Source organism: Delphinapterus leucas, chromosome 19 (assembly GCF_059928025.1).
Source record: "Delphinapterus leucas isolate spDelLeu-1000000601 "Yukka" chromosome 19, BTC_Dleu_Yukka2, whole genome shotgun sequence".
Lineage (NCBI taxonomy): Eukaryota > Metazoa > Chordata > Mammalia > Artiodactyla > Monodontidae > Delphinapterus > Delphinapterus leucas.
In genome coordinates, this window is record NC_143147.1 from 49,967,904 (window position 1) to 49,990,328 (window position 22,425).

The 22,425-nt window shown below is 45.8% G+C and overlaps 2 protein-coding genes across 19 annotated transcripts in view; both read left to right on the plus strand.

The window, feature by feature from the left end:
• Window positions 1-4,967, plus strand: part of WIPF2 (WAS/WASL interacting protein family member 2) — a 43,045-nt gene extending 38,078 nt beyond the window's left edge. For all 13 annotated transcript variants that reach the window (XM_022557779.2, XM_089901221.1, XM_089901223.1 and 10 more), the window contains one exon: window positions 77-4,967. In XM_022557779.2, the coding sequence (XP_022413487.1) occupies window positions 77-117 (41 nt within the window). In that variant the 3' untranslated portion in view covers window positions 118-4,967. The remainder of the gene's footprint in view (window positions 1-76) is intronic.
• CDC6 (cell division cycle 6) lies at window positions 172-19,053 on the plus strand. 6 transcript variants are annotated; one of them, XM_022557776.3, is made up of 12 exons: window positions 172-419; window positions 8,586-8,776; window positions 9,623-9,904; window positions 10,029-10,228; window positions 10,480-10,655; window positions 11,290-11,396; window positions 12,166-12,305; window positions 13,153-13,253; window positions 14,424-14,488; window positions 17,424-17,626; window positions 18,292-18,432; window positions 18,740-19,053. In XM_022557776.3, the coding sequence occupies exons 1-12, from the start codon at window positions 172-174 to the stop codon at window positions 18,827-18,829; spliced, it is 1,944 nt and encodes a 647-aa protein (XP_022413484.1). In that variant the 3' UTR covers window positions 18,830-19,053. The 6 variants fall into 6 exon arrangements, with proteins under 6 accessions (XP_022413484.1, XP_089757340.1, XP_089757338.1 ...); XM_089901212.1 differs by having other exon boundaries at window positions 396-507; XM_089901213.1 differs by having other exon boundaries at window positions 396-507; window positions 9,676-9,904.
• The last annotated feature ends 3,372 nt before the right edge of the window (window positions 19,054-22,425 follow it).

Consider the following 22,425-nt stretch of genomic DNA (forward strand, 5'->3'; position numbering starts at 1 on the left):
TCATTTTAGGAATGTTTGAGTTATTCAGGGTGTGGTGGGTGACCTTGCGTATGTGGTTTTTATTTATTTTTTTCAGCTGCCCGTGGAGCCCCACCTTTGCCACCCATTCTCAGGTGAAGCCTGGCTTGGTCCTGTTCCTCAGGAAAAGGATGGACCCTCTCCTCTTCTCAGATGGTCCCTTCCATTCTCCCTGAAACCTGCATGACAGCTCCTAACGTGTTTCTCCAGTGCAACCAACCTCGAGACTCCAAGCGTCCACCCAGCTCACCTCCATCTATGCATCTCGTCTCTGGACTTGGTGACCGGACTCTTTATATTGACAGTAGGGTCTCAAACCCTGCATCCATCCCTCCTCTTGCAAGCCCTGCTGGCCAGATGAGGAAAAAGATTCCATGTCTCCTGCTTCCCTCTGGGGAAAGGTGCCTTGTTGTGATGAATGAACTCATTGTCGGGGCGGGGTGGAGAATGGTACTCCTACCTTCTCCTACCCATTGTGGGGGGAGCTTGGTGGGTATATTATATTTCATCATTTTAGGAGGCTGGCATGGCCAGGACTTCTGGGGGTGGGCATTTTTAGTGAAATGGGAAAGGAGTTTGCAGAGAAGTGATCTGTTTTAAAGGTCAAGTTTAGAGCATGGGCAAGGAAGTGGGTCTGCTTTATTTTTAGGGGTATTTTGGCTTTGCCCTCACCCCACCCCACGCTTATACCCAGAAATAGGTTGGATATAAACACTAAATACTAATCAATTGAACTAAACATCTAATAAAAAGAGAGGGTGAAGTAAACTGGGGGTCCTTTTAGAGCTAGTCAGTTCCTCTGCGTCACAGGGACCAGGAGCCATGTGAGCCCTCTGGGGCTCCCTGCTCCATTTCTTCAGGTGCTGAGGCTGAGGGATGTTTTTCCTCCTCTCACCACCTATCCCCTCAAGAGAAAAGTCCCTTTCATTCATTCATTATGGATTCAGAAACCCCCAAAACCTCTAGTGAGAGATAGGAAGATAGGACCTTGGCCTTGGCCTTAACCTTGACCTTGAGGCTGCCTCAGTCTTCTCTGCTTGGCCCTGAAGGCCACTGGCCCTTTCATCCCTGTTCAGAAACTTCAGCCCTTGATGGGTGCTCCAGGATGACGAAGAAGGGAAGGGTGAAGCACCTTGTGGAAGGGACCAGCTCTGCGGGCTGTGAATGGCTTTAACTGAGGCCCACTCGTTGTGAAGTTCATAGCCCGTCTGAGTGAGCAGGCTCTTCCTGTTCCCTTCTGCACCACTCAACCCCAAGACTGCAGGGGTTAGCACAGCAGAGTAGAGAAGGGTGAGGAAGCTTATGGGGGTAGTCAAAGATTCCTCTGCCAAAAGCACAAGGACTTTGGTGCGGTGTGCCTCAGTCCAGTTGATCTTCCCTGGCAGCCAGCAATATGTTGTTTCGTCTTCCAGGTCCTAGTTAAAGAGCACAGAGAAAATGGAGGTTCCCAGTCTAGGTAGGAACTGAGCTTGGATCGTGGTACAGGGACTTCGCCTTCTCCAACAGCATGATGGAGCTCCTGGGCTCCACATCCAGCTGGTTTGGTTTGCTAAAGCTCTTGTCAAGTGCAGAGGCTGCTCAAAGCTTGAAGTGAGAGCAAAGGAGCTTTCATCAGTTACATCACAGGCTTAAACTGCCCTAGGGACCTTTCCTATCTGTTGGATCACAGACGAAGGATCTGTACATGGTTCCCAGTGAAACCCAAGTCCTCCCAGTGCTAGATGAGAGAGCTCTCAACTTGAGTTATTTATCTGGGGTCTGCGATCCTTTGCCATCCCCTGGACCATATTGACTGTTGGGGCAAACCATGATTAGGTCTGTGACCACGCTTTTTCTAATCATTCTTTATTTATCATTCTTATTTTCAAATCTGTTAGCAGTTACCTCCCAGCAGTATCCCCCCAGCATCCTGAAGCCAGTGGAGCTTAGAGAGAGGATGCTAGTGGAGGGAAAAGGAGAAAGTACAAGACTTGATACTGCAGCAGAGTTCCAGGGTAGATGCTGACCCCAGTTACTGAACTTGGACTGTGAAGTCTTCCCATTTATTTTTGAAATGGGAGTTGATGCCTTTTGTACAATGTTATCAAAGCGTATCTCTTTTCCCCTCACTCCTCAAACATAGAGCATCGAAATGAGCATCACATGTAAAAGCCAAACCCCAGCTTTTCACTGGGGCTACTATCTTCCTCCCGTATGACCTGCTGCCCCTCATATTCCCCAGCATTTGGACTGTGTCACGTGGGTATTGACTGTATTTTCATTTTCTTGGCCTCATGGAAAAAGGCCTGGGACTAGATCTAGTCAGATGGATTTTCTTCTTCAGAGCATGTTGATGACACAGTACCTATTTAAATGTCTTTGCCTTATACCCGATTTGGTCCCTGTGTTAATAACAGATTTATTATCATGTATATTTACTATTGATGAATGGGAATGTGAGCCTCATAGTTACTGATCTATTTTGTATGCTGTAAAAAGCTTGTAATATAGGTTTGAGGTGGGCTGGCTACAAGAGCACTAAAACTTCTCACCTTTTAAACTGCTCTTTTTATCTGCTTGTGGGAATGTCATCTCTTCAGTGGAAGACTGGGTGGTCTCACGTTGAGGCTGTCGCCCAGTCCCATTAACCCCCTTATCCCTTCCCAGAAGGAAGAGACATTGCCCAGCTAGGCAGCAAGAAGCTGTGTTAAAAGCCCTCGTGTGGGTTTGGTTTTATGATGTTTTTCTCGGGTGGGAAAAACTTCATAGTTGTTTCTTACCGCCCTTTCTGGGAAGCAGGCCAGTGGTCTGCAGGTTTTTAAATGAGCTAGATGCCCCTCTCCCCGCCTCCTCTGGTCCCCAGACCTGGATCGCAGCACTGTGGTGCTCCAGGTGTGGTTTGCTCTATCGTGGGGGTTTCCTCCAGCTGCAGAGGCCCAGCGCTTTCCCAGCTGGGCCCGCAGAGTGAGAGCGCTTAGGGGCTATCCCACCCAGCAGACATGAGGCTGCTGTCTCCAAAAATTCATCCCAGCCCTCTGAACTGGCAAAGGCAAGGAGACTAGCCACTGACCATTGCCCTGGGGGCATCCCCTCACCCCACAGCTTCCCCTCTTGAAACCTAAATTTACCTCCAGGGAGAGGTGAGATAAAATTGTAAATAGACTTGCTACAGAGCAACTCAGGGTTGGGGTGTGTTTTAATTCTCCTGATCACTTGAAATAATCTGTAGGCTGAGTGCTTATGGGAGTGGGGGTGAAGTGTGACTCCAGGGTCCTTCCCTTCTGCAAAGCTCTGGGGGTGGAGTAGAGGGCATCTGAGGCCCTTTGATGGCACTACACTGAGCTGTCTGTTCTTCTGGAAACCCAACCTACAATCAACTGCAAATCAGATTCCTCACATTCCAGTTGTAGTCTTTCTTTCCCTGTTGAATCTCAGTCCCTGGCTGTACGTGGTCAAGGTGGCTTTCTGTGAGCCACCCTACTTTAGGGAATGGGAGGCATTACAGCTCTGCCTTCGAGACTCGTCTCTTAAAAGCAAAGTGAAGCAAAACTACAACCACCTTCAAAACACATACAGAAAAAAAAAGGATAATTTTAACCAAAGGAAGGGTTTGGTTCCATTCAACTCCACATTCATTGTGCCTTTACTTGTGTTAGATTTCTGTGCTTTCTTCCTCTCTCCCTCTTTGAAGCAATTAAAATCTTCCTTGATAACTGCTGTTTCCTTCTTTCTCCTCTTGTCTGACAACTTAGTGGGTTCCCTCTCTAATGGTCTTAAATCTCATTCCACTGGTGGCAGAGGGGCCGAGCCTTCTCTTCTCACGTCTAACCCTTGTCCTTTTCCACGGCGACCAGCATGGGAGCCATCGTCAACACTGAATAAAAGACTAGAGTGACGTGCATGAAGAGTGTATGTATGTATGTGTGCGTCCATCTTTGTCTGCATGTGGATTGGTTTCTTTTCTTCTAAAAAATAATTTATTGTATGATTTATTTTGGAGTTGTTTCTGATTACAGGGCTCCCTCTCCCAATTAGCATTGATTTCTTTACCCCCTTCTACAGTGTATAATCCGGTCTCAGGTTGGATTCTTTGGTACATTTCTTTCTTCTGGATGCCGTGCAGTTTAATTAAACCTTGCTTAAAAACAAAAGCAAAAAACCTGAAAACTGTGTAGTCTTGTCTGGAATACCACCACAAGTGGTGGCATAGAAGAGAGAAAATCTGTTGCCTCCGGTTAGGGTACTGGTTTGACTCCAGATCCTCTGAGGAAGTAGAAATACTAACTTGGGCAGAAGCACCTGCAGTTTCCTCGGAGTTTTCTCTCCTCCCCTCCCGCTGTGTTTTGAAAGTCACAGTTCCAGTTAGCCAGGCTGACTGGGTGATTCTGATAGAGTTGGTCATTATTTATATTTGCCACCTAACTCCCCTTTGCCCATGATTCCAGGGAACTCAGGAGACCCCCTGGCCTTGTGTCCTTTCCTTATATCCCTAATGCTTCTTTCCACCTGTCTGTGTCGTAGATTCTCACACTGAAGTGTGAAGAAAAGGTGAGGGCAGAACACGCAGACTGTGTCTGTTTTTATGTGGGTGTTGCCTTTTTTTCTTCACTGCTTAAGTTGAAATCTTAGCTGGCTTTCTTGAACTTTGACTATAGGTGTCAGAATTGAACCAGACATTCTCTGCTTACTGTGGTCAGCTGACGTAATCACCACTAAGATTTAATGAGCTTAATCTACACTTTCATCACTAGCAAAGGTCTTGAAATTATTTCCCGTACTGGTTCATAATAGGTGTGTGTATGAGCCACTCTCACACAGTTTGATATAAAAACCTATGAGGGTGCGGGAGCGAGGGGAAAAAAGGGCCTCCTTTCATTTTCATCCATATTTGCCAGGTTGGCTGAATTCCTGATTCTTTGACCCATCATTGTTATTAATATGATTAATAAACTACCTATTTATTGATTTAATTGTTCCTCCTGTGACTTTGAATAGCCCTCAAATAGAGTTTGCCTAGATGACTCTCAACTTCCTAACCCTATAAGCTTTCTCCGTCCTATTGGGATGGTATTGCTAGTCTGTGTACGTGTGCACGTGCCCGCCAGTGCACACGCGCACGCACACAGACACACGTAAGGATGCCGGACAGGTTCTTCCTGTGTCGTTTGGTCCCTTCCCCCATGACACCGTGTATGGATTAGCAAGTGATAAGGACACTAGTTTGCCCACTTTAATTATTACCAAGACATAGCCGCTTATGGTGACTGTGCCTCTTTAAGTATTTTCTGGCCCGGCCCAGCCCAGCCACTAACTGCAACTTACTGCAAGGAAGCTACCTGTCTCTGACTTCCTATTACTCTGCAGACAGAGGTAAGAGAACTAAAATGTCAACCTCAGGATCCTAACCACCCCAGAGGATAACTGTGGGGAAATGCTTCATCTTTGACATCACTGGAGCCCAGTCTGGATTGTTTTTACACATAATTGAATTGATTCTCCACTCCTAGGTTTAGGGGTGTGAGATTTAAAGGACTGTATACTGTCTGACCACAAAAAAATGTTCAAGCAAAAGATGGATATCCACTTGGCAGGAATGTCCTTTCCACTCATTGAGCAAGCGTTGATTGCGTATTTCACTCTGTGCCAGGCACCGACAATACGAAGACGAATAGGACATGGTCTTTGCCTCCAAGGAGCTCAGAGTCTAGCAGAAGACTTCAGGACAGCCACCAAGGGAAACCTATGCGGGGCATTAAAGGCTTTATGGTAATTAGCCAGGGCAGGAGGATGGTGACTGGCATTCCAGACATAGGAAACGGCAAGGACAAGGCACAGAAGCAAGAAACAGTATGATGGTATGCTCATCATGTTACTGGAGTAGTGAAAAGAGAAAACTTCAACTAGGTAACCTTTTAGAGAACTTTCAATCTGGACGTTCTGTGATTCTCTGCCTGCTTCCACAATAGTCACTTATTCTTGTAGGCTTTTCTTGGACCGGTGCTATATTTCCTGGTGAATGCTTTCATAGGCTCCAATATGCGCGTTAAGTACTCATGGCTTCCTCTGCCCCCTCTGTCCCACTGTAACTGAGGTAGTTGTTCACCACCATCCCTTAAAAGCTGGCTGGGCACTTGTTACTACCATTTCTGGTTATGAAGGACAAGTTTTAGGTGTCCAGGTTATAGAAATAAATATGAACAGTGAAAGTTGCTTCTTTCTAGGTTCTGTTCCCCTGTTAAGAGATCAGAAATACCAGCTGGTAAAAAAGTCTCCATTCTGTGGTAATGCCTTCTCCATTCGTGGCAGCCTACGCTCTTCACTCTTGTAGTTTTCAGCTCCTAGAAAGCCTTCCCCAGATGTGCTCCTTCGCCATCTCTCCCTCTAAAACCTGCATCTGTCTATTCCCCCTCGGTATGTTTAAGTGGTCAGGAGTTTGATCTCCTGTTAGACTTCCTGAGTTTGAATTCCAGTTCTTCCACTTACTAGTTGTGTGACCTTGGGCAGATTTACTCAACCTCTCTATTTCAGTCTTCTCATTTGTGAAATGGAAATAATTCCAACTTCATGGGGGTGCCTGTGAGAATTAATAAGGTGATATAGGTAAAATACCAGAGCTCAGCCCCTGGCACACACAAGCACTCAATATTGGTTTTTATCTCCTATATGAATGAACTACAATTAAGTTGATTGTATTATTGTTTCCCTATTTCTCGGCTTGCTCTATTTCATTTGATATTGAAGGATGACAGATACATGCTTACCATCACCTAGAATTGGATTTGGGTTTTTAGTGGAACCTGGGTTGTTAGCATTGGAAGCTGGCCTGTAAATTACTGCTTTAATTTATATTTTTCATTAAAAGTTCAGATTGCCACTCCATCTGTAGTGGTCTTCTCTGGCCCTGAAACCTTGTATTTAGCCATAAAAATATATTTTAAAATTAAGGGGCCATAATTCTCTCCACTCCCCACATTGTGTGGATTAATGGGATTAATGATAGGAAGGTGCACAGAATATCGTATTCTTATCTTTAACCAAAATAAAAGCAAAGGCCTGGCCCTTTTTCTCACCCTTGAAACACAAATCAGGGAGATACTGTGATGAAGTGCAGTGTACTTATGTATGTATGTATAACTTTACAAAGAAACATTGCTTTTGGTGTCAGGAAATGGACCTAGGCCCTTCGAGGCCACCAAAATTCTGTGACCTCTAACCCTCGGCACATTTGCTTTGTGTCTTGCAGTGTTGGGCATTAGATATGTAAAGCGCCTAGCGTCATACCTCGCACCCAGAACCGCCCAAATAATGGCAGGTATTATGTAGTAGCTCTCTGAAAATATAGCCCATTAGGGTATGGAAAAAATGGGTATGTGCCGCAGTGAGAAGGTATTGAAGGAAGGGCGTGGGAATACAGTCGCGAGCGGCAAAGACTACAGCTCCCGCCGGGCCTCACTCAGTCGGCCCCGGCGCAAGCGCGCATCTTTCCGCCGAGGCCCCGGATGTAGACTGCCCCTACGGGTCGGTGGGCGTGGCCTCATGGTGGCGCTGAGACCTGAGGCTCTCTTATTGGTTGTGCGCCTTCCCGCTTGATTGGTTGTGAAGGAGGGGGCTGGGGCCAAGGCGTGCGGCGCTCTGGCGACACCCAATCAGAAACGTGGCCGGGCTTTGGCGGGAGGCGGGAAAGCTGCGGCTGTGCAGATTTGGCGCGAGCGCGTCTGGGCTTTCCGGCTGACGGTGTGGTGTTTGTCCAGGATCCTGTCGTGGACAGTCCCTTTAGTTTTCTGTGGGAGACGTGAGAAGGCGCCGGCACTGAGGTGACGCAGCACTGTAAGGTGGAAAGGAGAGGAGGCCCGAGTCCTGGGGGGCGGCGGAGTTGGGTGAGGGGCTAGGGCGAGGACCGCGGGTTCCGTAAGAGGAGGAGAGCTCAGATCGCGGGAGGGTGAGAAGGTCAGGGTAGGGAAGGGAGACGTGCGCCCTCGGAGTGCTCTGGCAGTTGTGTTGAGTGCGGCAGGAGGGAGACGTTCCCCGAACATCTGGGGCTATGTGAGGCCGAGAGTTGGGTAGAGCGGGGATTGAGTGCGGAGTGAGGGCTTGAGGAAGCCTGTAAATGTGGGAGGCTGCTGGGCTAAGCTGGTGTTAACGATGTACCCCGTGCCTGGAGCCAGGGGGGTAGAAGTACTATGGACGCCAATTAAGATCAACTTGTTATTGTACGTCTCGAGTGGTTAAAAATTTGGGCTCTGGAGCCAGAATGCCTGGTCTTATATCCTGCTTTGCTGTGACGTTGGGCCTCTCTGCCTCTGTTTTTTTATCATTAAGATAAGGATAATAGTACCTACCTCTAAGGTGGTTGTAAAACTTAAAGGAGTTAATACCTAAAATGTTCATGACAGCCTTTTACTCGTAGTAGGTGGTGTTCGCTATTGTTGCATAGATTCGGATATGAAGCAAAATTAAATGCTAAAATATTGTTACAACATAATCTACTTATGAAATGAATTTCGATCCTCGGTATAAGTTACATGTTAGTTGTTTTTTCTTCACTTTTACATGTTGACTGGCTGTCCTGCTCTCTTTTTTGTACGCAGCTGTGTTGCCGTCATGCCTCAAACCCGCTCCCAGTCACAGGCTACAATCAGTTTTCCAAAAAAGAAACAGCCTCGGACATTGGACAAAGCTAAAAACTCCAGTGACACCAAACTAGAACTGACAAATGTCCAGGCCATACCCCGTTCTCCTTGTGCAAAAATTCTGCCTCTTAGCCCCAGAAAACGTCTGGGTAAGCTGTCCATTATTTGAGTACAACTTTTTGACTGGTAGCTCTCGACCTCTCTTTCTCAATAATAAGATGCCTTTGAAACAGCTTTCTGAGTTCAGTTAAGACCACTCTGTTCCCTTTGGTTATTTTCAGAGTGGTTGCTAAGTGCTTACTGAACTTCAGAGTTAAGCTACTTATTGAGATCACTTTCTGAACTACTTAATAGGTCTGATCTTCAGTTCCTTAATACTGAACTTGGTTCTGTCAGTGTTTTAAACAACCTTGCAGTTAGTTATATAGTATTTTGAAACTTGCCTCGTTAGTTGTGAAATTAAGAAAAACAGGTGACAATTCTTATTTTAGAGCAGTGGTTGGTAATCCTTTATTTTTCTTTCCTTTTTTTTTAAAATTATTTTTTGTTTGTTTTTTCCTTTCTTGTTTTAGATCATCTGTTTTTAATGAGGGGTGATTTGGTAGGATCTGGAGACATTTTTAGTTGTCATAACTGAGGGGGTGATACTGATATAGTGAATAAAGGCTGGGAATGCTGCTCAATATTCTACAGTGCACAGGACAGTCCCCCACAATGAAAAATTACTTGGTCCAAGATATCAATGGTGCCAAGGTTGGGAAACCCTGTTTTAGAGCAATCCTAGAATTTCATCCCATTAAAACCGCTACCAGATAGTAAGACTCAGTGGTGCCATCTGGTGGCCACTATTTGCTTCTGGATGAGAGGCATTTTATTTTGGTGGTTCTGACCATGATAGAAATTCATCCCCCTTTTTGGGGGGGATGCAGAGATCTTTCCAAGTCCTTTTACTGTCCACTGCTATGAATGACCACATTTTGATTTTAATGTTTCAGGTGACGACAACCTGTGTAACACTCCCCGTTTACCTCCCTGTTCTCCACCAAAGCAAAGCAAGAAAGAAAATGGTCCCCCTCGCTCACGTACATCTAAGGGGCGCAGATTGGTATTTGACAATCAGCTGACAACGGAGTCTCCTAGCAAAAGAGAACAAGCCAGACTTCACCAAAACAAAATATGTTCCTCAGTTCCAAAAGGTCAAGACATCGCAACAAATTCTGAGCAGAGATGTCCACTGGAGAAAGAATCTGCATGTCTGAGACTTCTCAAGCAAGAAGGTTGGTTCTTACATGGCAACTGTTAGTGCAGCCTCATAAACATGGCTGGTGATTCCAAGTGAAACCTGGTGGGTCTTCTCAGTCACCTCTGTTGTGTCTAATTGTTCTTTCATGTCTGGCACAGGCACTTGCTACCAGCAAGCAAAGCAGGTCCTGACTACAGCTGTCCCAGATCAGCTGCCTGCCAGGGAAAAGGAGATGGATGTCATCAGGAATTTCCTGAGGGAGCACATCTGTGGGAAGAAAGCTGGAAGTCTTTATCTTTCTGGTGCTCCTGGAACTGGAAAAACTGCCTGCTTAAGCCGAATTCTGCAGGACCTCAAGGTACATTGAGAGTCTGAATTATGATGCTCTTGCCAAAATGACACTTGGTTATCAAGGCTTAAGAAAAAGTAGAAGTGCTTAGGGCACTGCAGTTTTCCCCAAAGTAAGACATTTTTAATTTCACTGTCTAAATCTTTCCAAATGAAAGTGGACCTTATTCTCTTGTATGCTGTTAACTCTTCAAAGACACTTCACGTTCCATCAAACCTTTATCTGAGGCCAAAATAACTCGCATGTTTCCATTTTTCTAGAAGGAACTGAAAAGCTTTAAAACTATCATGCTGAATTGCATGTCCTTGAGGAGTGCCCAGGCTGTATTCCCAGCCATTGCTCAGGAGATTTGTCAGGAAGAAGTATCCAGGCCAGCTGGGAAGGACATAATGAGGAAACTGGAAAACCATATGACTGCGGAGAAGGGCCCCATGATGTAAGCATTGCTCTGCTGCATGTTGCTCTGTGAAAATCTGCAGGATCCATTGCCCACAAACTCACATTCTCGTCTCTTGAATGTATCAGTTTGCTCATAAAAAGAACATTTCCTATATTTTCTCTCTGAGGGGTAGTTACATAAGCTTAAAGGGAAAGAAGAAAAGAAAAAACAAAAGCCTTCTAATTTTAAATTGGGGGAAAATGTTTTTAAACTAATTACTTGAAAAACCTGTATGTTACTTTCTGGTGATGATGGGGGGTATCATCATAACAGTGACTGGAGGTGGGACAGATTATGATCTTCAAACTGGTCTTTTTTTTTTTTTTTTTTTTTGCGTTACGCAGGCCTCTCACTGCTGTGGCCTCTCCCGTTGCGGAGCACAGGCTCCGGACGCGCAGGCTCAGCGGCCATGGCTCACGGGCCCAGCCGCTCCACGGCATGTGGGATCTTACCTGACCGGGGTACGAACCTGTGTCCCCTGCGTCGGCAGGCAGACTCTCAACCACTGCGCCACCAGGGAAGCCCTTCAAACTGGTCTTAGCTGTAGGAATGTGACCTAGTGTCAGCCCAGATCAAACAGATTGGAGAGTTAAGGTGAACATGGATACTAATTGTTTCTCTTTTTTTGTAGTGTGTTGGTGTTGGACGAGATGGATCAGCTGGACAGCAGAGGGCAGGATGTACTGTACACACTGTTTGAATGGCCATGGCTAAGCAATTCTCGGTTGGTGCTGATTGGTTAGTGCTCTGTTGTTGATGTTACATGGTGGTTCTAAAGACCTTTTTCTAATCTCTTCAGTTTATTCATCACATATTTTGTTTTGTTTTGTTTTTTGGCTGTGCCATGCAGCTTGCGGGATCTTAGTTCCCCGACCAGGGATTTAACCTGGGCCCCAGCAGTGAAAGTGCCGAGTCCTAACCAGTGGACCACCAGGGAATTCCCTTATCAACTATTATTTGATCTTACACCAGCTTTCTGCTCTCTTACCAAAATAAGAAAGTTACTATAAAATAATAGGAATCTTAATCTAAGTCAAGTCAACTTTGTTAACTCTGGATAGAAATGACATAATGCTGCATTTCAGAGACAATTGATTTTGGGAGTATCTGATCCTGCTTATAATTGAACAATTCTAAATCTAACTCAAAAAGAGCATTCTTTGATGATTATACACATCTTATCTAATGGGTATTGAGGGTGGGGGGTGGGGGAAAGTGCGAAGCAACTGTTGGAATGCTGGATTATAACTGGAAATTTTATTCAGTTTTTTGGTGGGTGTTTTTTTGTTTTTTCAATATTTATTTATTTGGCTGCGCTGGGTCTTAGTTGCAGCGTGTGGGATCTAGTTCCCTGACCAGGGATCAAACCCGGGCCCCCTGCATTGGGAGCGTGGAGTCTTAACCACTGGACCACCAGGGAAGTCCCTTATTCAGCTTTCAGAGGGTTTGGTTTTCCTTTTACGATGATTTGACCAATGATGCTTAGTGTCATTTATCTCCTCCTCAGGTATTGCTAATACCCTGGATCTCACAGACAGAATTCTGCCAAGGCTTCAAGCTAGAGAAAAATGTAAGCCACGGCTGTTGAACTTCCCACCTTATACCAAAAATCAGATAGCCACTATCCTGCAGGATCGACTTAATCAGGTGAGTGCCAAGCATTGTACCAAGCTGAGTGTTCCTTGTATCACCTGTGAAGATGGTTCAAAAATATTTTGCTTTGATTGCATTACTAAACAGGGAGTTCCTATAGCCCATTCATTTTTATATGAATTTCTACTCTTGGCTCCATTTTAGATGCCTTAGTGTTGGAATAAAAAGAGTTAGAGGAGTTACCCAAATGCTTCTCTAATGGCCTTTTAAAATAGGACCTATGGGGACTTCCCTGGTGGCGCAGTGGTTAAGAATCTGCCTGCCAATGCAGGGAACACGGGTTCGAGCCCTGGTCTGGGAAGATCCCACATGCTGCGGAGCAACTAAGCCCAAGCGCCACAACTACTGAGCCTGCGCTCTACAGCCCGTGAGCCACAGCTGCTGAGCCCACGTGCTGCAACTACTGAAGCCTGAGTGCCTAGAGCCTGTGCTCCACAACAAGAGAATCCACCTCAGTGAGAAGCCCGCCCACCGCAACGAAGAGTAGCCCCCGCTCACCGCAACTAGAGAAAGCCTGCAAGCAGCAACGAAGACCCAACACAGCCCTAAATAAATAAATAAATTTATAAAATAGGACCTATGAAAACACTTTCTCTACTGGAAATGACCAAATAGATTTTAGTTTAGTTTAGTTTTGCTAATTTAAGTTTCAAGTGCTTTTTTTTCCCTTTGTGGACCTCTACCACATTCCTACAAAATGCTTAAATGTATGAAATCCCCATTTACTTCTAAGCAGAAAAGGCTTCTTAGACCCTAAAGGTTGGTCAATCAAGTCTGGGACCTAAATTGCAGAGGGGAAGTCTTATAGTTCAAACTGTCATCTTCTATGTCTTGTTCAAAGGCATCTAAAGATCAGGTCCTGGACAATGCTGCCATTCAGTTCTGTGCCCGCAAAGTCTCTGCTGTTTCGGGAGATGTTCGCAAAGCGCTAGATGTTTGCAGGTGAGTTATGGCGCTGTTGGCTGCTTTTATTAAAAAAAAGAAATGCTGTTAATTGTCTCATGTAACTCAAGTGAATGTGGCTTAAGAGGCTCCATTCTGCCACTTTTTACGCTCAGAAAGGAGGACTTGTTTCTCAGTGGGGAGCTCTGCATTTCCACCGTGTTAATGTCTAAAACATTATCAGTCCATTACCTACAGAGGGAGAAACAAATGAGATGTTGCTGGCACTCCCTGTGGTGATTATAGATTGGTTAATTACATTTGTATTAAAAAAGACTCCAGTTTACTTTTCCATTAGCTGGTCTCAAGCAGGTTTATTTATGGACCTGAACCATCTTTGCCTTTAGACTTTTTTTTCCCTTCCTTTGCTTTTGTGAGCACCCCTTCCTCCAGTTGGTGGTCCCCCACAGTTGTACTCCAGACCTCTCTCTCCCTTCCCATCCCCCGGCCCCTCCTGCTGGGGAAAGCCTCTGTGCTGACTGATGAAATTTCTTCCTTCCCAGTAGGGACACTTGGTCCATTAAAATGATACTTGCTGTGTTGGCCCGCTGGTCCAACTTCCCCCTACTGTGATGCAGAAGATCCAGGTCTGGCTTATGGCTTCCTGTGGGCAAAGTACTTTGGAGAGAGCAGTGGGAGAGTAAGCTCTTCCTATTGCTAGATGGTGTCATCCTGGATTTGAAAGTTTCCCCTAGTCAGCGAACTACTTGGGTAAAGACTGCAACTATGAGCAAGAGTCAAGTAGGCCAGTGTGGTTCTAGCCTACACATATCCTGTGTGGAGATAACTGAGGACCCTCCTCTTAGGTCTGGTGTGTATGGGCGGTACTGGCTCTCTTAGTCAAGCACCCACACTACGTGTCCTCTCTCCCATCCATGACAGGTTTTCCTTGTTCAAAATGTTATCATTGGCTCAGTGTACGATGACTTACTTGGCCTCTGTAATAGGAAACCATGTAGTGTTGAAGTTTCTCAGATTCCCTGGTCCATGAATTATTTCAAGGCAATTAAGTCCCCTGGAGCTGAGACATAACCCAGTTTTGTCTGGGGGCTTTAAAGTTATAAGACATGTTGCTTTTTGTTAATGTGCCTGTTTTTGAGCTTTGGTGGTTTGGTGTGGTGTTTGGTTTGGCTCAGCCTAAATTAATTTTAGAAATTTTTTTTTTTACAGGAGGGCTATTGAAATTGTAGAGTCGGATGTCAAAAGCCAGACTATCCTCAAACCACTGTCTGAATGTGAGTAGTTTATCTCCTTTTTGTCTTCCTTTATAATTTGAAGCTTAACTTCTCTGAGGAAAGAGAGAGAGAGCTGAAATGAGCATAGTTAAATCCACACTCACCCATTTGTGTACGGGTGTCGTGTTTTTCATCAGTTTCATCCACTTTATTTCCATCTTGCCTGCCAGTGCTATAATCCATGTGTTACTGGAAATGAGTTCTCCAGGGTGTTACATGAATGGTTGGGACAGAGTCAGTTTTCTTTCCAAGCTCTAGGAATGAAAACTAGACAGTAAGGTTGGATCAGCTTCTCTCTGGGTACTTACGTTGAGTGCACTTTACGTCTCAACATAGGTGAAAGCAAAGCCTGGGAAGTAAGAGAGTCAGACGGGAAGGAATTGAGTTCAACTTGAGATATCACAAGCCTTTAAACAAGTCTAGGAGGGCGGAGGTACAAAGATAGTATTGCTACGGTAAACTGCAGCCGTTTACAAAAATGACAAAATTAATTTTCCTTTCCTTCAACCTTGTTCTCTTAGCTATGGCAGAGGTAAAATGTCCATGAACTACATATCTTGTGTTTAATATCCACTCTTAATCTTTAGAAACAGGACAGTCTGATTTGATTGTTTCTTCCTTCACTCCTGCACTGGTTGAGTGTTACTAAAATTGTTTCTAGCACCATAGCTCCACAGAAAACTCTTTTTTTCATCAACTTGTTGAAAGAAAATTAATAAAAGTATTTCAGAATTAGCCAAACTTAGTGCTTTGACTGATAGCAGGTAATATTTGCCAATGCATAGACTAGATACTGGTTTCTCTTCAACTTTTCACATTATTCCCTTTTTTCCCTTACCAATAACATTTAGGCTTATCAGTGGACCCTGTGAGCACCGCCTACACACATACAACTAAAAGGGGTTGTGGATTCCTGTCATAAATTATTAATCTAATTCCTGTCTTTTGACCTCTGGTAGGTGTGGTTAGCTTTTTACAGGCTCTGGACGCGCAGGCCCAGCGGCCATGGCTCATGGGCCCAGGTGCTCCGCGCATGCGGGATCCTCCCAGACCGGGCACGAACCCGTGTCCCCTGCATCGGCAGGCGGACTCTCAACCACTGCGCCACCAGGGAAGCCCCGGTGTGGTTAGCTTTTAATGGCTCTAGAAAGCTATAGGGAGACTGACTTGAAATAAATCTAAGAAGACACTCTCCAGTAAATAGCACTAACTGGGCTTCTTTGACACGGTGTGGGCACACCAGTGTTGAAGATACTCAGACACAAGCTGGATAGGTGACCACTTTTTTTTTTTTTTTTTTTTGCGGTACGCAGGCCTCTCACTGCTGTGGCCTCTCCCGTTGCGGAGCACAGGCTCCGGACGCGCAGGCTCAGCGGCCATGGCTCACAAGCCCAGCCGCACCGCGGCATGTGGAATCTTCCCGGACCGGGGCACGAACCCGCGTCCCCTGCATCAGCAGGCGGACTCTCAACCACTGCGCCACCGGGGAAGCCCAGTGACCACTTTTTGGGATTGTTTTGAAGAGACTCAGCTGTTGGTAGGGAGCGAGACTAGACCTCTAAATTCCTCTCAACTTTAAGATTCTGCTTGTTTGATCGCTGATCTCCAGTTTCTCCATGATGATTAGTCCTCGGTAGCATCCCTTTTGTGATCATGAAATAGAAGCAAACTCTTGTGAGACAACTGACTTGGTCTCAGGAAGTAACTTTAGGCAAAGGTTGTTACAGAGCAAATCGCTCCTCTGTCTTGCAATTCCTGCGTCCAAACAATGAGGCCACAATCCTCCGAAGCTTGTTGGCAGTTTCCCAACCTCCAGACTCTGAGATGGTGCTATCTGCTAAGATATCCAGTGACATTTTCTCAAGTGTTGCTCTCCTGGAGATCAGCTTGGGCAAATGAACCCAACCTCAAAGGTCATTTGGGGAGGCTATCTAGAGGACTTAGGTAGGATTGTCCACGTTTAGCCACTCTTTTTTTGATGTGGACCATTTTTAAAGTCTTTATGGAATTTGTTACAATATTGCTTCTGTTTTATGTTTTGGTTTTTTGGCCGTGAGGCATGTGAGATCTTAGTTCCCCAACCAGGGATCGAACACGCACCCCCTGCATTGGAAGGTGAAGTCTTAACCACTGGACCGCCAGGGGAGTCCCCTAGCCACTCATTTGATTTGAAATATTAGGTAATTTTTTGAGCCTTTAAAAATGACCAGGGACTTCCCTGGTGGCACAGTGGTTAAGCATCTGCCTGCCAATGCAGGGGACACAGGTTTGAGCCCTGGCCCGGGAAGGATCCCACATGCCACGGAGCAACTAAGCCCGTGCACCACAACTACTGAGCCTGCACCCTAGAGCCCACGAGCCACAACTCTGGAAACCCGTGTGCCTAGAGCCCGTGCTCTGCAACAAGAGAAGCCACCGCAATGAGAGACGCCCGCCCCACAATAAAGAGTAGCCCGTGCTCGCCGCAACGAGAAAAATCCTGCACGCAGCAACAAAGACCCAACGTAGCCAAAAATAAATAAATGAATTAAAAAAAAAAAAAAAAAAAGACCAGACCCAGCCATCTTTGTTTCAAGGTTCTGTCCTTTGCCTTTGAGATATCAGGAACCTTCCAAGTAAGGCTGAGTACATTGGTTCTCTGTCTGGTCCTTATTCTTTCATGAGGTGGATTTTGTCTCTCTGACATTAAATTGCACTCTACAGGATAAAATAGCTCACCGTTCTGCCCAGAAGAAGGATTACTGTACTTTCCAAGTCATGTCACACTTTGGCATCTTTCTAAGGATCACATTTTGTCTCATCCTTTGGCTTCTAGTTACAGAATTGGAACTTCTGCTTTGCTCTTGAATTTCCTTCTGTTAAAACTTAATATCATCTGTCTCAATACCCACAATATTTAAAAAATCTAATTAAGCTTGATTTATTTAATTTATAGGTAAATCACCCTCTGAGTCACTGGTTCCCAAGCGGGTTGGTGTTATTCACATATCACAAGTCATTTCGGAAGTTGATGGAAACAGAATGACTTTGAGCCAAGAAGGAGCACAAGATTCCTTCCCTCTTCAGCAGAAGATCTTGGTCTGCTCTTTGCTGCTCTTGACCAGGCAGCTGAAAACCAAAGAGGTCACTCTGGGGAAGGTTAGTTGGGAATCTCAGCAGATGGAGCTGGGGTGGAGATGAGAATCTGCTTTGCAGAGCAGATATTTTCCAAAAGGCCTATCACGCTCCAGCTGATGTGAATTAAAAATGGATTTTAACAGTAAGAATAAGTACTGGTATCATGTAAAAGGCAGCTGACTTTATTTCCCTTGGGTTGTGGTTGAGACTTTACCATTAATCTTCTCCCCTTTATTTCTGCCTCTCCCTATGAAATATATAAAGCCCCTTTCTTGCATTACAGTATAGGTTTTTGGCAGTATCTCCAAAATGCCTTTTCAAGGATTTCATTGTAAAGGGAGAGAATTAGGGTATTCAGATAACTGTTTTGCAAACCCAGATTCACATTCTTTTAAAAGATTACAGGGTTACAAGAGATTTGACTTTTGGGCTTCCCTGGTGGCACAGTGTTGAGAGTCCGCCTGCCAATGCAGGGGACACGGGTTCGTGCCCCAGTCCGGGAAGATCCCACGTGCCGCGGAGCAGCTGGGCCTGTGAGCCGTGGCCGCTGGGCCTGCGCGTCCGGAGCCTGTGCTCCACGGCCGGAGAGGCCACAGCAGTGAGAGGCCCGTGTACCGCAAAAAAAAAAAAAAAAAAAAAGACATATGACTTTTAAGCAACATTTGTTCTCCCTTGTTTCCTCTCAGTTATATGAAGCCTATAGTAACGTCTGTCGCAAACAGCAGGTGGCAGCTGTGGACCAGTCAGAGTGTTTGTCACTTTCAGGGCTCTTGGAGGCCAGAGGCATTTTCGGATTAAAGAAAAACAAGGAAACGCGTTTCGCAAAGGTACAACGAACTGCTTCTTTGTGACATTGCTTTTAACTGTCCTGCTTTGGCGACCTTATCTTTTGCTAAAGTAAAGATTTAAAAATGACCACAAATAGATAAACAATTTTTTTGTTAGGTAGGGTTTAAGGTGTGTGAAGATAGGGCTGTAGTAAGTATGAATGAGATTTTTTCTTTTTCGGGCTATTGCAAAAGCAGTGTTTAACTTGCTTGCCTCTTGTGAGAAAAGTTTAATACGGTAGAAGTTTGTGTAATAAAAACTGCTTTTGTGAGTTCTCCACCATGAAAAGTGCTTTTCTCTTTGCAGGTGTCTCTGAAGATTGAAGAGAAGGAAATAGAGCATGCTCTGAAGGACAAAGCTTTAGTTGGAAATATCTTAGCTACTGGATTGCCTTAAATTCTTTTCTTTTATACTAATACTCCGCCTAAAAGTATCTGGCTGGCATTTGGAGAGGGATGGAATCTTCATTTTATTACTTTATATACACTTAGGTCTGAAAGCAAACATGACCTTTTTTACTTAAAAGTGATAAAATTTAAGCTATAAATTCGTGAATATTAGCACAGAATTATTTATCTTTGGGTCTTATTATGTTTATGCATTAAAAACTACCAAGTAGACCCTTTTTAATTACATTCACTGCCTCTACCTCTAGTGTGCCTCTCACCAACATGCTTGCAAGTATACAGACTTAGGCTGTGGAAAGTTTATATATTTATCTCTGTTTCCTCAAACATTGGTGTATTTTAAAGAATTTTTGGGCTAGAGGAAGAATGAAAAAGGGGTTGATCCAGGAAAATAAGCAAGTCCACGTGGAGATCTGGAGGACACTTTGATCAAAGAATGTCTTTCTGTTTGGAGTATACTGTGTTCATGTTGCAGATACTTCCACGTTGTGACTTTTTTTTTTTTTTGCGGTACGCGGGCCTCTCACTGTTGTGGCCTCTCCCGTTGCGGAGCACAGGCTCCGGACGCGCAGGCTCAGCGGCCATGGCTCAGGAGCCCAGCCGCACCGCGGCATGTGGGATCTTCCCGGACCGGGGCACGAACCCGTGTCCCCTGCATCGGCAGGCGGACTCTCAACCACTGTGCCACCCGGAAGCCCCCACATTGTGACATGTTAAAGACTCATTGAGTGTCTTGGGCACTCCCAAGCTTGTGGAGGTGGTAAGGAGAATGTGACTACAGGCTGTGAATATATTTATTTTCAAGTTGCATTCTTTGTCTTCTTAAGCAGTCACATTTCAGGAGAGCTCAAACTTTCAGAAGGCAATGTGAAAATTGTGAAAATCCTCCCCAAACTGTCCCACTGTCCTAGCTGCCCTCAGATGAAGCCACTTGTTTCAAGATGCCTTCGTTTGGGGTTGGATTTTCAATGACACCTCATTTTCCCAGTCTTCTAGGTAAATGCATCCATATGGTTACTCAAGTCTCCCCTTTCTTCTGGGTTTGGTTTCCAGTGGCATTAAATGGCAATTTGTGACGGGGACGCCAGAGGGCACCATTATAACACTGACTGCCTTGAAAGTGCAGGCATAGGGCTGGGGTAGTTTTGAGAGAAGGGGAAAAGAGAAACAAGTTTGCTTCATTTGGGAGGTTGCTGTACTTTTATAACTCGAGCAAATGCTTGGAATGCAAACCATGTGCGCTATGAATGGTCTGAGAGCCAGTGACCAAGTCTGCTGCTCCCTGAGCTCTTCTGCCTCCTCCCACCTTCCCAACATGGCTTGGGTTTGAGAACTTGATATGTGTACAAATGATCTGTTGGCCACTGTTTCGTTCATGCTGCCCACTGTATCCTTGCAATGTGATCTGGTCTACAGCAGGTGGTATGGGATAGAAGGGCACACAGAGAGAGCCCTCTGAAATGAACACTACCCACCGGTGTGTGTAGCAGCGCATAGTCTATAGACAGGAGTCTGACTGTCTCACCGTCACACTCCTTCACTAGAGCATTCATTCCCTCTGAGAGCAATTTGTGAGGGGAGGACACAGTTCTATACCTAGAAGCTTGGAAAGTGTCTGGGGCTATAAGGGTTAACCAGCATAATTGCAGAGATTGTCCGAAGGCTGATGGAAAGCAGAGACTGAATGGGATTGAGAACAGATGCGAGGCTTGATTTAAATTACATTTTATTGGATGCTGCAGCCTTAAGAGACGTGACTGCTTTACAGTTTGTTTCCACACTGTGGGCAGCTGCTGTCTGTTCTGTGTCCACAGTAGGATCCTGCCCAAAAAGGAGCAGCCTCCCCACCTCGTTGTGTTGGAGGCTTGGCGCCTTCCTCTTAACTGCAGGGCTGGAGTCAGGAACATGGCTTGCCTCGCAGTGGGGCTGCTATGCATCCTCCATGGCTCTGAGCCAAGATCGCGTTTGCAGATTCAAAGGGGCCAAATTTCTTTCCCCTCTACCTCCTTTCTCTCCCTTTCCCCTGGTATTTGGAAATCAGGTTTTCTGTGTACTAGTTTGTTAGTTTCCTTTCCTTCCATTCTCCCCACACTGTCAATTTCTAGGTCATTGATGCTCTTAAGACTTCAGCAATTGGAACAGGGTTGGTTCTGTCAGTGATGCGTGAAGCTGACTTAAGAGTCCCTGCTTGGCTTCCGCTGCCCTTGTGGGAGCAACACCTGATGCATGTTTGTCAGCGAGGTCTTCAGTGTGATTCAGACAGCTGGAGCAGACTGAGAGGGGGAAGAAAGTCCTTTTCTCACTGAAGCTGACAGCTCTGGGAAGGTGGTGGGATTTTTAAGGGGCTGGGCTGAGCCTGTGGTTACTTGTTTTTTGCCAGGAGCATAGGCTGTTTCACAGGGAGTAGTGGCAGAGATGCTGACCTGCATTCTTCCTCTTGAAGGCGGTGGGCTGTGTGTCTGTATCCTGGTTTATTTATTTTTCTTCACAGTAGCAGATGAAGCTTCCATAGAGTGTTGGTGGGTATTGCCACGGAACGCACACAGACACAATAAAACTGGCATGAGTTTCAACCCCAGAGCTGCAACTGACATTTCTGGCTCAGTGAAGACCTGCCTGTGGCTGGATGACTGGCAAGACAGTGTGAGGTCCAAGCTATCCAGAGATCCAGAAAGTCGGCAGAGCTCTCTTTCTTCCCCTTCATTGCTCCCTGCCTTTATTCAGTGTCCTTTTAAGATGCAGCAATAAGAACTGGGAAGGAGGAAAGAGATACGACTTGGGGCTTTTAAAAAATATCTGTGGAGAGGTTACCTTGACTACTGAGGGAGACCAAAAGAGAGAGCCGAGATGAAGGTTTTATTTACATTTGTATCTGTCCCCAGCACTTAGTACAGTGCCTGAGACCTGGGAGGTATTCAGTAAACTTGTTGAGTGAACAGATACATGACCAAGTAAGATGCTGCCTCTCCCTCCATCTTGGGGACAGTTCTAATCTGGAGGCAGACATTGCTCGTGCTTTTGCACCGAGGTGGAGCAGGCCATTGTGAAAGAGGGGTGCTCCATCCTACAACATGTGTCAGCACAGCATTTATCAGCCTCACAGATGCGTTCCAGTGGCTCCCTCTGATGTGGTATTTTGCTTGAGGCAACTTCCATGTTGCTCCCAGGAAGCCTTGGCTTTGGAGGGAGAGTCCACCTACAGGCTGGGAGGAGGGGGTGCCTGTCTGGATGTTCCCTAATGTCCCTAGAGATGGGCCAGAAGCTGTGCCTCTAGTTGGCAAGGTATCAGGGAGGAAGCCACCTCTGATGTCCCACTTTTATTTTTTTGCCGTACGCGGGCCTCTCACTGTTGTGGCCTCTCCCGTTGCGGAGCACAGGCTCCGGACGCGCAGGCTCAGCGGCCATGGCTCATGGGCCCAGCCGCTCCGTGGCATGTGGGATCTTCCCGGACCGGGGCACGAACCCGCGTCCTCTGCATCGGCAGGCGGACTCTCAACCACTGCGCCACCAGGGAAACCCTCTGATGTCCCACTTTTTAACTTCTGGGGAAAGATGTGATCTCCGGTTCCTCCCGAAAAGATCAGG

Excerpts from the sequence above, each read along its gene's own strand:
- CDC6 (XM_022557776.3), top strand. The coding sequence starts at position 172 with ATGGTCCCTTCCATTCTCCCTGAAACCTGCATGACAGCTCCTAACGTG. Across the intron at positions 11,397-12,165 it reads TTCTCGGTTGGTGCTGATTG|GTATTGCTAATACCCTGGAT; the intron begins GTTAGTGCTCTG and ends TCTCCTCCTCAG. Across the intron at positions 12,306-13,152 it reads TGCAGGATCGACTTAATCAG|GCATCTAAAGATCAGGTCCT; the intron begins GTGAGTGCCAAG and ends TCTTGTTCAAAG.